Source organism: Rhinoraja longicauda, chromosome 7 (genome assembly GCF_053455715.1).
Source record: "Rhinoraja longicauda isolate Sanriku21f chromosome 7, sRhiLon1.1, whole genome shotgun sequence".
Taxonomy (NCBI): domain Eukaryota; kingdom Metazoa; phylum Chordata; class Chondrichthyes; order Rajiformes; family Arhynchobatidae; genus Rhinoraja; species Rhinoraja longicauda.
In genome coordinates this window covers 51,863,760-51,876,583 of record NC_135959.1, presented here as the reverse complement: position 1 = coordinate 51,876,583, position 12,824 = coordinate 51,863,760, and the positions used below count along the sequence as shown (strand labels likewise).

The window sequence follows — 12,824 nt, the reverse complement described above, 5'->3', positions numbered from 1 at the left end:
AATATTTCAATCAAACATTGAATAGATGCTATTCACTATGGAAAATAATGTGGACAGATCAGGCTGAAACATGAGATACAGATTTGGAAAAGACCCTTCAGTCCATCAAGTCCATGCTGACCATCAAGCTACCATTTACATTGATGCTACACAAATCCCATTGTTATCCGCACATACTCATCAACTTCTCGTGGGTTCTACCACTCACCTTCACACTAGGGGCAATTTTCAGTGACATTCTGGAGAAACACTGCATGGTCATAGGGAGATGGGCATGGGCGGCACGGTAGCGCAGCGGTAGAGTTGCTGCTTTACAGCGAATGCAGCGCCGGAGACTCAGGTTCGATCCTGACTACGGGTGCTGCACTGTAAGGAGTTTGTACGTTCTCCCCGTGACCTGCGTGGGTTTTCTCCGAGATCTTCGGTTTCCTCCCACACTCCAAAGACGTACAGGTATGTAGGTTAATTGGCTGGGTAATGTAAAAATTGTCCCTAGTGGGTGTAGGATAGTGTTAATGTGCGGGGATCGCTGGGCGGCACGGACTTGGAGGGCCGAAAAGGCCTGTTTCCGGCTGTATATATATGATATGATGATATGATAGAACATGCAAACTTCTCCTGAGGTGAGAGAGATATAGCTTAAAGGAGATATGTGGGGCAACACAGAAGGTGGTGGGTGCCTGGAACGCTCTGCCAGGGGAGGACATGGAGGAAGATGCGATAGTGGCATTTGAGGCTTTTGGATAGGTGCATGGATATGCAGGCATTGGAAGGACATGGATTACGTGGAGGCAGTGGAGATTAGTTTAACTTAGCATCATGTTGGGCATGGACATTGTGCACCAGGGCCTGATTCAATGCTGTACCTTTCTATGTTCTAACTTCACACAGGAGGCACCCAATTCATTGACTATAATAAGCCAGAAGTGGCCTATTGGTCTAACTTACCCCCTCCGTAAGTATGTTTGCCAGTTAATTGGCTTCTGTAAATTGCCCCTTGTGTAGGGAGCAGACGCCAAAGTGGGATAAAACATAGAACATATCACTGTCTATATTTCTCGTTTCCTTTTTCGCTGACTCTCGGTCTGACGAAGGGTCTCGACCCAAAACGTCACCTATTCCTTTTCTGCAGAGATGCCGTCTGGCCCACTGAGTTACTCCAGCTTTTTGTGTCTATAAATGGATGATTGGTGAATGGCGTGGTGTCGGTGGGCCGAAGGGACTGTTTCCATTCTGTATCTCTAAACTAAACTAAGGCGACTCTGCCTTACCTTCTCTTGGTAGGAAGGTTTGCACCAAAGGACCCTCCACACTCAGGGGGTCACGGAGCAAGGGAGTGTGGAGCAGGCTTCAACTTATAAATCATGAGCTCCCATACATGGAACAATTTGACCAACTTTGACAGTTTAAATGGAGAATCAGAGACATTGATAAATTAATAAAACGTATGTAATAAAAAAGTGCAAATATAATTTGAAATTTTTTAAATACTACCAAGTAATTAAAAGCATTAGGATACTCCAGAGCGTGGTGAATCTGTGGCATTCATTGCCATGAAAGGCAGTGGAGCCCAAGTCAATAGGTACATTTAAGCGGAGATTGATAGGTTCTTGATTAGTGACGATGTCAAACATTATGGGGAGAAGGTAGGGGAATGGGGATAAGTGAGGAAAGTAGATCAGCCATGATCAAATGGCGGCGGAGACTCGATGGGCTGAATGGCCTAATTCTGCTCCGATGTCTTATGAACCTATGATCTCCACACTTGGTTTCATTTGCCTCCACCTGCAGGGTGCTTGACTTCATCCAGTTGCTGCCCTGGTGTTATTCCACGGGTTAGATTCAGTGCATCCACACACTCGCTTCAGCGGGGGGGTTTTCCCAGGGTGGAAATGTCAAGGATGAGAGGGAAAACTTAAAGGTGCAAAATCTAAAGGAGATGTGCAGGAGATTTTTTTGCACAGAGAGGTGGTGGGCGCCTGGAACGCAATGCCAGGGGTGGTGGAGGCAGATACGATAGTGGTGTTAAAGAGGCTTTTGGATTGGCACATGGATATGCAAGGGATGGGAGGGACATGGATCATGTGCAAGCAGAGGAGTCACAGTCATGGAGTCATATAGCATTGAAAGAGGCCCTTTGGCACAATTTGCCCATGGCGACCAAGATGCCCTATCTCGGCTAGTCTCATTTGCCTATGTTTGGTCCATATTCCACTAAACCTTTTCTATCCATGTACCTATCCAAGTTAATCTTTCATTAAAGATAGACAGAGTGCCGGAATAACTCAGCAGGCCAGGCAGTATCTCTGGAGAAAAAGGCTGGGTGATATTTTGGGTTATAGACAATAGACAATAGACAATAGGTGCAGGAGTAGGCCATTCAGCCCTTCGAGCCAGCACCGCCATTCAATGCGATCATGGCTGATCACTCTCAATCAGTACCCCGTTCCTGCCTTCTCCCCATACCCCCTCACTCCGCTATCCTTAAGAGCTCTATCCAGCTCTCTCTTGAAAGCATCCAACGAACTGGCCTCCACTGCCTTCTGAGGCAGAGAATTCCACACCTTCACCACCCTCTGACTGAAAAAGTTCTTCCTCATCTCCGTTCTAAATGGCCTACCCCTTATTCTTAAACTGTGGCCCCTTGTTCTGGACTCCCCCAACATTGGGAACATGTTATCTGCCTCTAATGTGTCCAATCCCCTAATTATCTTATATGTTTCAATAAGATCCCCCCTCATCCTTCTAAATTCCAGTGTATACAAGCCCAATCGCTCCAGCCTTTCAACATACGACAGTCCCGCCATTCTGGGAATTAACCTAGTGAACCTACGCTGCACGCCCTCAATAGCAAGAATCCTATTTCAGACTTTTTTATTATCTTTCATTATGTTACACACAGACAGACATTGTGGGCTGAAGGTGCTGTATCTGTGCTGTACTTATCTATGTTCTATGTGTCAAGTCAATGCTCTGCTGCTGGGCTCAATGGTGAATCTAGCGATGGAGTAGAAGCTCTGTGGAACAGCAATTTAACCTTCTGCAGATATCCACATTTCAAAGGACACTCCAGCAATTCCTAGAAGACAAGTACATGATAACTAGTGGTTTTCTGTGGAACACCAGTCGCAGATAAGCAAGACATCCAATATTTCCACAAGAAAGACCAATGGGACAATGTAGTGTTAAGTTTTATATTTGATCGTTTTAATTGAAAATACAGCAGAGAAATAGGCCCTTCAGCCCACCAGGTCCATGCTGACCATCGATCACCCATTTACACTAGTTCTATGTTATCCCAGTTTTGCATCCACTCCCTATGCATTAGGGGCAATTTATGGATGCCGATTAACCATTGAGGGGTCATTGAGAGCTGACCTTTTTACACAAAGGGTGGTGGGTGTACAGAATGAGCTGCTGGAGGAGGTAGTTGAGGCAAGTACAATCATAATGTTTAAGAAACATTTAAGAAACAGGTAGGACATGTTTAAGAAACAGATAGGACAGGTTTAGAGGGATATGGCCAAACACAGGCAGGTCGAGCTAGTGTAGATGAGACATGTTGGTCGACGTGGGCAAGTTGGGCTGAAGGGCCTGTTTCTACGCTCCATGATTCTATGATTCTATGGCTTTATTAATCAATAAACCTGTAGAAAGGGACTCCAAATGCTGATTTACACCGAAGATAGACACAAAATGCTGGAGTAACTCAGCAAGTGAGGCAGCATCTCTGGAGAAAAGGAATAGGTGATGTTTCGGGTCAAGACCCTACTTCAGCAAAGGTCTCAAAACGTCACCTATTCCTTTTTTCCAGAGATGCTGCCTGACCTGTTGAGTTAGTCCAGCATTTTGTGTTTAACCTACAAACCTGCATGTCTTTGGGATGTGAGAGAAAACTGACACTTCCAGAGGATACCCACAAGGTCACCGTGAAAACATCCATACTCCACATAGACAGCACCCGAGGTCAGGATCGAACTCTGGCCGCTGTGAGGCAGCAGCTTTATCAGCTGCATCACTGTGCCTGGTGCCTCTATTTCTGAATCAAATATTAAAATGTTCAGGCTTATTGTTGTGTAGTCCCTTATTTACATGTACATCACATAATTTCTGCTTTTGTGTTTTTTCATGGTTCCAAGTCATGGAACAAAATGTGCTGGTGAAGTAGCAATGGAAGCAAACAACAGCTTCTGTGGAGTTGGCATCGCATATAATGCAAGAATTGGAGGTAATTAATCTACATTAGAGTCAAGGCAATTTTGTTTAATATTGTTTGATATCATTTCCGTGGTGCCATTGCATCATTTCTGCGTAGATTGTAGCTTTGTTGAGTTGGGCATGGTGGGCGATTGCAGATTTACTTTACTTTACTTTAGAGATACAGTGTGGGAACAGGCCCTTCGGCCCACCGAGCCCGTACCAACCAGCGATCACCCCACCCACCAACACTATCCTACACACTAGGGTTCATTTACAATTTAACTGAAGCCAATTAATCTACAAACCTGTACGTCTTTGGAGTGTGAGAGGAAACCAGAGCACCCAGAGAAAATCCACGCTATCACAGGGAGAAGGTACAAACTCCGTACAGACAGCACTCATAGCCAGGATCAAACCCAGGTCTCTGGTGTTATAAGGCAGCAACTGCTGCCCACATCATATGCAAGTACACTGATGCAAACAGATCAGAAATATGTTATTGTTAAGGTGTCACACAGATATCTTGCCATTTTTGTTTGATTTTAAGCAGTATTCTAATTATAAAATTTGATTTTCAACATTTATGATGCTTTGCAAGATATCAGCTTCAGCATTATGAACATATTGGATAAGGATGCTGTCTGTATGGAGTTTGTACATTCTCCCTGTGACCGCCTGGGTTTTCATCAGGTGCTTTAGTTTTCTCCCACACACCAAAGACAAGACTTTAATCTCTACACCAAACTTTAGGCCGAGCTAGTACTACCAACAACTTCAACAATCTTTCTGCTGTACTTCACTTCAGCAGCATTTAACAGTATCATCTCTTGCAGATCAACACCTAGCACGGTAACATTGACCAGGACCTTAACAAAATTAGTTACGTAAATACTGCAGCTGTAAGAGTGCGGGGTCAGAGACTGTATAACTCAACAGGAAATATTGTGCACCCTGACTCACCAGCATACTCTCAGAATCTTGGGTAGGAAAAAAAACTGCAGATGCTGGTTCAAATTGAAGGTAGACACAAAATGATGACACTCGCACCATCCCAGTGTTTGGTGCTGGCCTCTCAACAGCTCTCTGCTCTTCCCCATGTTACTTCCTGTTTTCTCTTGGTGTGTACACTGTGCAATGCTCCCACATATGTCTCTATGGACCTGCTGCAAGGTAGCTGTTTGGCCTTTTCCTCTCACACCATGATTCACAACATGGTATGACCTGGAAAAAAAAAAGTCATGCAAGTGCTTTAGACAATAGAGAGGATTATTGTGGCTGAGAGGAGAGTGAGGTGTGGATATATGATGTGCTAGGTGGCAAGGCCATAGAAGGTGGCTGTCTATCCTTACTTCAATGCTTACAGTGAACCTCCCTCCTTTACTCTGCTGGTCAGTCTGGTGGAGGACGATGCTGCTTTGCCTCTTCTGCCACCTATCCCTGCAAATGCTGTCCCACCTCCACCTAAGCAGATAAATTTGAAGGTCAAGTGCCTTTTATTTGTGACCCTTGCCAGGGTTTCTAACAATGCTTAAATGCAGAAAGTGGGAACATTCTGCACAATCTTTTTTCTCCTTTTCATTACACTTCCAGCAGACTATGGGTAACAATTTTGAAATAACAACTTAAATACTGATAATGCCGTTTACCCAATCTTCTTGTTGCTCTTCTTCTGCAGTAATGACAGCTGCACAATAGACATTACAATGGGAATCGATCCTCACTTATCCTGCAATAAAAAGAGAAGGGACAACATGAGGCAAGGGAAACCCAATAAGTTCCAAACCCATTTAAAATATATACTTTAGTCATAATGAAAAATATATATAAAATAAAAACGTACAGAATAGTGAAAGGCTTGGATAGAGTGGATATGGAGAGGATGTTTCCACTAGTGGGAGAGTCTAGGACTAGAGGTCACAGCCTCAGAATTAAAAGACGTTCTTTTAGGAAGGAGATGAGGAGGAATTTCTTTAGTCAGAGGGTGGTAAATCTATGGAATTCTTTGCCACGGAAGGCAGTGGAGGCCAAGTCAGTGGATATATTTAAGGCAGAGATAGATAAATTCTTGATTAGTACGGGTATCAGAGGTTTTGGGGAGAAGGCAGGAGAATGGGGTTAGGAAGGAGAGATAGATCAGCCATGATTGAATGGTGGAGTAGACTTGATAGGCCGAAAGGCTTAATTCTGCTCCTATCACTTATGGTCTTGTGATCTTATGAAAAACAATGCCAAATCTCTTCATACATTCTTAGAGTCTACATATTCAATAGGGTCATACTCATTAGTGTTTGTACCTATCTTTACACAAAACACCCTTGTTACTCATGTGGCTCTCAGGGGTGATATTCCTTCCTATATTTGAGGGGTGCCCCCACCAGACTCAGCCCCTCAATGTCCAGCAGCAGAAGGACTCTGCCCTTTCAAAAGAATGTTGGATTATAAGTTTATTTGGAACTTTTCTGAGTTCTGGTTTCGGAAGCCACTTCGTGGCATTACCGCTAAGGTCATGATGGCTTGTTCCTCAGCTCAAGGCTGACATTATTTTTATGATTGCGTTTACATATCAAGTTCCAAAGTATTTGATTTTCACATTACTCTTTTTCCCAACTGGCATTAGTTCACATATATGGTTTTTACTCCCCTGAGTTAGTGCCATTGGACAACAGAGTAGAGGGAGCATGCATGGGGGAAAGAATGAACAATTGAAATTGTTGTTTGTAATTTAATGCCAACCTTCTACATTACATCCTGGAGGAAATAGCCATTTTCTTAATTTTGATTTGCTTGAGCCACTGTTTGGTGGAACCTTATGAGTAACGAAAAAGGCTTTCATTCTTGGAACCCCACAGATAGAGTAAAGGCCTCAGTATCTTGATGCCCTGCTGCCAGGCATGGTTAATACTGATCATTACAATTGCTTCTGCTACATGTACTGTTAAATGTTGAATGATAGCATGTCCATCCCCACAATGCTCTGACATTTCTGGGCATAGTGTGTTATCTTCTCCTGCAGGAGGGATCGTTTTTAATTAGCTGCTGCAGTCCCAGATTCTGCAGTTAACAACTTTCAGGATTATATATAGTAATAGTGTATGTAAAGGAATAAGGACCTAAGATGTGAGACCTCACTGTTTTCATTGGAATCTTTCATCATATGTAAACATTGTTCATATAGTTAGCATTTATTGCGTATCTTCAATCTTTGAGACAGATAACTATCCGTATTTTTCTTCAAGATTCAGTCATCTTCCTTTTAATTATGTGAAAATTCCTACCATTGCCATCCTAGTAATATCATTAAACTTTCATTGACATTGCAAGGGGATGTTTAGAGCCAACTTTTCACAGCTAATTCCTTCCCACTTCCTTGCATTGTGAGAGAAAACATTAGGTGCTTTTTTTTCTCAGAACCAGGCCATTTTGCCCAACTTTTCTATGCTGACCAAATGCCAATCTAAGCTAGTCCCATTTGCCCATGTTTGACCTATATCCCTCTAAATCTTTCCTATCCACGTTCCTGTCTGAATATCTTTAAAAACATTATCATTGTTCCTGCCTCAACCACTTCACCTGGCAGCTTGTTCCATGTGAAAAAGTTGGCTCTCAGGTTCCTATTAAATCTATGTGGACAGTGGAATGGAAATTCCCCCATACTAGTATTTGATGCTAGCCTGGAACTTGCAGTGGGGCCACAGAATAAGCTCTTGGAGAAGATACGTTTGATTAGTTGGCAAATTAATTAGTTTATACTGCAGGAGGAAAGACCAGTCAACCATGACGGCATACCTGTTTATTTAGCCATTATCACATTGTAGTTTGAGGAAACTTGCTGTATGCAAATCGACTACATGATAACAGTGATTGTATTTCAGAAGTGTATTATGATAACTAGGAACAAGCTAAAGCAACTACTGTTCCATGTTTCACATATGAGCGGCATAGATAGGGTAGACAGTCAGAACCTTTCCCCCAGGGTGGAAACGTCCAACACTAAAAGGCATAGTTACAAGAAGTGAGGGGGGAAGTTTTAATGGAGATGTGCAGGGCAAGTGAGTAGTGGGGGCCTTGAACACACTGTCATGGGTGGCAATGGAGCTGGATGCAACAGTGGGGTTTAGAGGTTATTGGATAGGTACATGGAATGGAGGGATATAGATTATTTTCAGGCAGATGAGATCAGCTTGGCATTATGTTCAGCACAAACATTGTGGGTCAAAGGCCCCGTTTCTGTGCAGTACTGTTCTTTGTTCAGTGCATTTATTACATATTGGTTATGACACTTCAAAAAAAATGTTATGGAAAATTAAATGTCCTGCCGCGTTACAACAGAACAACAAGTATTATATGAAAATAACTGCAGATGCTGGTACAAATCGATTTATTCACAAAATGCTGGAATAACTCAGCAGGTCAGGCAGCATCTCGGGAGAGAAAGAATGGGTGACGTTTCGGGTCGAGACCCTTCTTCAGACATCAGTCTGAAGAAGGGTCTCGACCCGAAACGTCACCCATTCCTTCTCTCCCGAGATGCTGCCTGACCTGCTGAGTTACTCCAGCATTTTGTGAATAAATCAACAAGTATTATATTCCCGATTCAGGCATTCGCATCCTGGATGGAAAAGTGACCGATGCCCTGGAAGCTGCAGCCCTCACCTACAAGAACAATTATATCGATATCTACAGCTGCTGTTGGGGTCCCAAAGATAACGGCAGGAAACTTGACGGCCCCGGGAAACTAACAAGCAAAGCAATTAGGGAGGGGGCAGAGAAGGTATGAGATTCTGAGACGGTATTGAAAACTTGGACTTGGTCCACCGAGGCCTGCTGGATCTCTTGGTTGCTGGACATTTTGACTTCACTTTCCATTCTCATACTGACCTTTCTCTCCTGGGCCTCCTCCATTGCCAGAGTGTGTACACACGCAACCTGAATGAACGGCATCTCATATTCCGTTTGGTTAGCCCACCACCCTACGGTATGAACATGAAGTTCTCCAATTTTAGGTAAACACTCTGCCCTCTTTACCCCTTCCACCTTTTTCCTCCTCTCTTCCCGGTGCCCCACCTGGCCACACATCACATCCATTTCTCTCTTTGTCCAGGACCTCCTCCATTGCTAGCCTGAGCAGAGTGAGGCCACACACAAACTTGAAGAACAACACCCCATATTCCCCTTGGGTAGTTTACAGCCAAATGGTATGAGCATTGAATTTTCCAATTTTAGGTTTACTAGTCTACTAAAAAAAAAACCTTTCACCCCCTCCACCCTTTTTCCCCTTCCCTTTCCTCTTCCCCACCTGCATGAGCACCCATTTCTATATTCCCCCTTCCACCTCTCTTCCATCCACTGGCGTCACGTTTCACACCTCTTCGATCCTTATTTCCTTATCTCCCACGTTTTGTCTTTTCATCTCTGGCCATTGTCCAACCATCTGCCAATAAAAACCACAACTTCACATGTATCCACCTATCACTTGTCAGGCTTTGTCTCACGCCCACCTCTCTTCCAACTTTCTCCTCCCTACAACAATCAGTCTGAAGAAGGGTCTCCACCCAAAACATTGCCTATCAGTGTTCTCCAGAGATGTCGCCTGACCCACTGTTATTCCAGCACTTTGGGTCTTTGATGGTGAAGCAACATCTGCAGTTCCTTGTATCTATATTGAAAATGGCATTTATTTGTTGAAAAATAATTTAATGATAAATGCAAGTGACACTAACCTGGTTTGAAATTCAGTAGTTTGCTTAGGTAAAATAGCATTGTATCTGTTAAACTTGAGAGATGAAGTATTATTTGTGTGAATCAACACATTGGAACAGAGAGTTTTTGTTTGAGTGACCGAATGCTATCAATATCATGCACAAGTACCAATAGGTAAAAAACAAAAGAAGTATTTGTTATTAATAAGAAATAAATAGTATTATAGGTCTCGTGACTCTCTTTAACTCTTTGTCCTTATTTTTATCTTTGTCCTTAATCCTTGTGGCTTCATAAAAAAAAATATTTTCCATGTTTTAAGTCAGCCAAAGATTCGTTGTTGCCACTTTTAATTTGGTTGCATTATCATAAATATATTTATGTATAATGTTATGGGGAAATTAGAAAGAGCTTTCATTGTGATATATTACAAAAATAAACTTCACCTTTGGGGATCGAAATTCACCTTGGCTGCTCATTTTGGCTGCCTATAATAATTTCTGCGGTTATTCAGCACAATTAAATTCACAAAAGTGGATATCAAGCGGGCCATATAATTGGAGGTCGTTGTGATAATGTTTGTTTTTTTTTTGTTTCAATGCCCAAGAGGAATTAGCGTCTTTCAATTCTCTGTAATAGATGCCATCACCAGCACCATATCATGAGCCAATTTAGCACCCTGAGATAAATAATATTTTATTAACTATATATTCATTAGTTTTATGGGAACAAATCCAATACCAGTATCTTTCTCTTTCCTTTCCCCTTAAGCAAACCTTGATTGTGACTACGTGTGTTTGTTTATTCCAACCATGTTTTTAATGCTCCGCCTTATTTATCAAATTAACAAAATTTAATGAATATTATTTTCTTTTGGAGAGTAGTTAAGTGGCACACATTTCTTTGTATTTAACAAAAGGATCTGAAGTGCTGACATTATAAATATATGTGCAATGAATATGCCTTCACATTTTGAAAATACTTTTTAATGTACCCAGGGAAACTTACACCAGGAACACCATATAATTGTGTTATATAATTAAGTGATCTGGCAACAATTCATAACTGAATGTATTAAAAGAAGTGTATTTCATTCAATAAAACACACCATTTTCAATAGGAAAACATACCAAAGATGTGCGGATTTATAGGTTAATTGGCTTCAGTAAATTGCCCCTAGCGTGTTGGAATTAGATGTAAAAATGCGTTAACATACAACCAATGTGAACGGGTGGTCGATGGTCGACGTGGACTTGGTGGGCCGAAGTGCCTGTTTCCATTCAGTATCTTACAAATCAATCAGTCAAAAGCCTTCCATCTTTTTATTTTCCTTTTACAGGGTCGAAATGGTAAAGGAAATATTTTCATATGGGCCTCCGGAAATGGTGGCATGCTCGAAGATCACTGTGGCGCTGATGGATATGTGAATAGTATTTTCACAGTTGCAGTAGGAGCTGTTAGCAACCTGGGCCTCAGTACCTTTTACTCGGAGGCTTGTTCAGCAGTTATGGCAGTCGTACCGACAGGAGGAGCAAGCAGTTCGCCTTTTGAAAAAAATAGCATGGATGAACTCGACTTGGTGAGTCAGAGTAACATTGTACTAGACTATTGAAGTAAGTGTTGTCCTGGAAATTTTGCACCCCTGTTAGTGCCACCCTTTGAATAAAGCATTAAGTAGTTTCCTTTGAGCTTTTAGCAAAGATAAACAAATATTTTTATATTTAACCAAACCCATTATTCTGTCATTTATTTCATTTATTTTTTTTGTAACAGGTTGATTTGTACAGTTATTGCTGTACAATGGTACTTTACAAAAATTATGACTTGGTATTAAAGTAAATTGCAATCACCTGAAGATGGGATTATAAGCTACCATTTATCTATTGCACACTAAACAAATCAAATCAAAGATCTGCTTTTTATCAACATTCGGGTATTATTGACAATGAATCATTATTGATAATTTTATAATATTGATAAGTTTAGTTTAGAGATAGAGTGTGAACTGTGGCCCTTCGTCCACTGAGTCCGCACTGACCAGCGATCACCCGTACTTAGTTCTATCCTACACACTAGGGACAACTTACAGACGCCAATTACCCGACAAACCTACACGACTTTGTAATGTGGGAGGAAACCAGAGCACCTAGAGAAAACCCACGTCATCACAGGAGAATGCACAGACTCCATACAGACAGCATCTGTAGTCAGGATTGAATCCAGTGTCTCTAGCGCTATGAGATAGATAGGGTGGTCAAAAAGGGTTTTTGCACATTGGCCTTCATTATTCTGTGTATTGATTATAGAAGTTAGGAGGTCATGCTGCAATTGTATAAGACGTTGGTGAGGCCACATTTAGAGTATTGTGTTCTGGGCACCATGTTGCGGGAAAGACGTTGTCAAGCTGGAAAGGGTGCGGAGAAGATGTACGAAGACGTTGCCATGACGTGAGGGTCTGAGCTATGGGGAGTGGTTGAGCAGGCTAGGACTTTTTTCCTTGGAGAGCAGGAGATAGAGTGTGGACCATATAGATGGTGATCTATAGATGTATGAAATCATGAGAGGAATAGATCAGGTAGACGCACAGACTTCCTTGCCCAGAGTAGGGGAATAGAGAACCAGACGATATGGGTTTAAGGTGAGGGGGTAAATATTTAATAGGAATCTAAAGGGTAACTTTTTCATACAAAGGGTGGTGGGTGTATGGAACGAGCTGTCAGATAAGGTAGTGGAGGCAGGGACTATTGCAACATTTTAAGAAACAATTAAACAGGTACATGGAAGGGTTAGGTTTAGAGGGATAAGGGCCAATTCAGTTAAGTGGGACTAGTGTAGACGGGACACGTGGTTAGTGTGGGCAAGGAAGAGCCTGTTTCACGCTATATGACTCCATGACTCTCTATGACTGCTTAGATATCAATGACATA

At 42.1% G+C, this 12,824-nt stretch overlaps 1 protein-coding gene across 1 annotated transcript in view; it reads left to right on the top strand.

Moving 5' to 3' along the window:
• The window catches only part of LOC144595281 (PC3-like endoprotease variant B), a 560,764-nt gene that overhangs the window by 312,153 nt on the left and 235,787 nt on the right, over positions 1-12,824 (top strand). Inside the window, exons 8-10 of the mRNA XM_078402585.1 lie at positions 4,140-4,228; positions 8,799-8,971; positions 11,237-11,476. Coding sequence (XP_078258711.1) covers positions 4,140-4,228; positions 8,799-8,971; positions 11,237-11,476 — 502 coding nt within the window. The remainder of the gene's footprint in view (positions 1-4,139; positions 4,229-8,798; positions 8,972-11,236; positions 11,477-12,824) is intronic.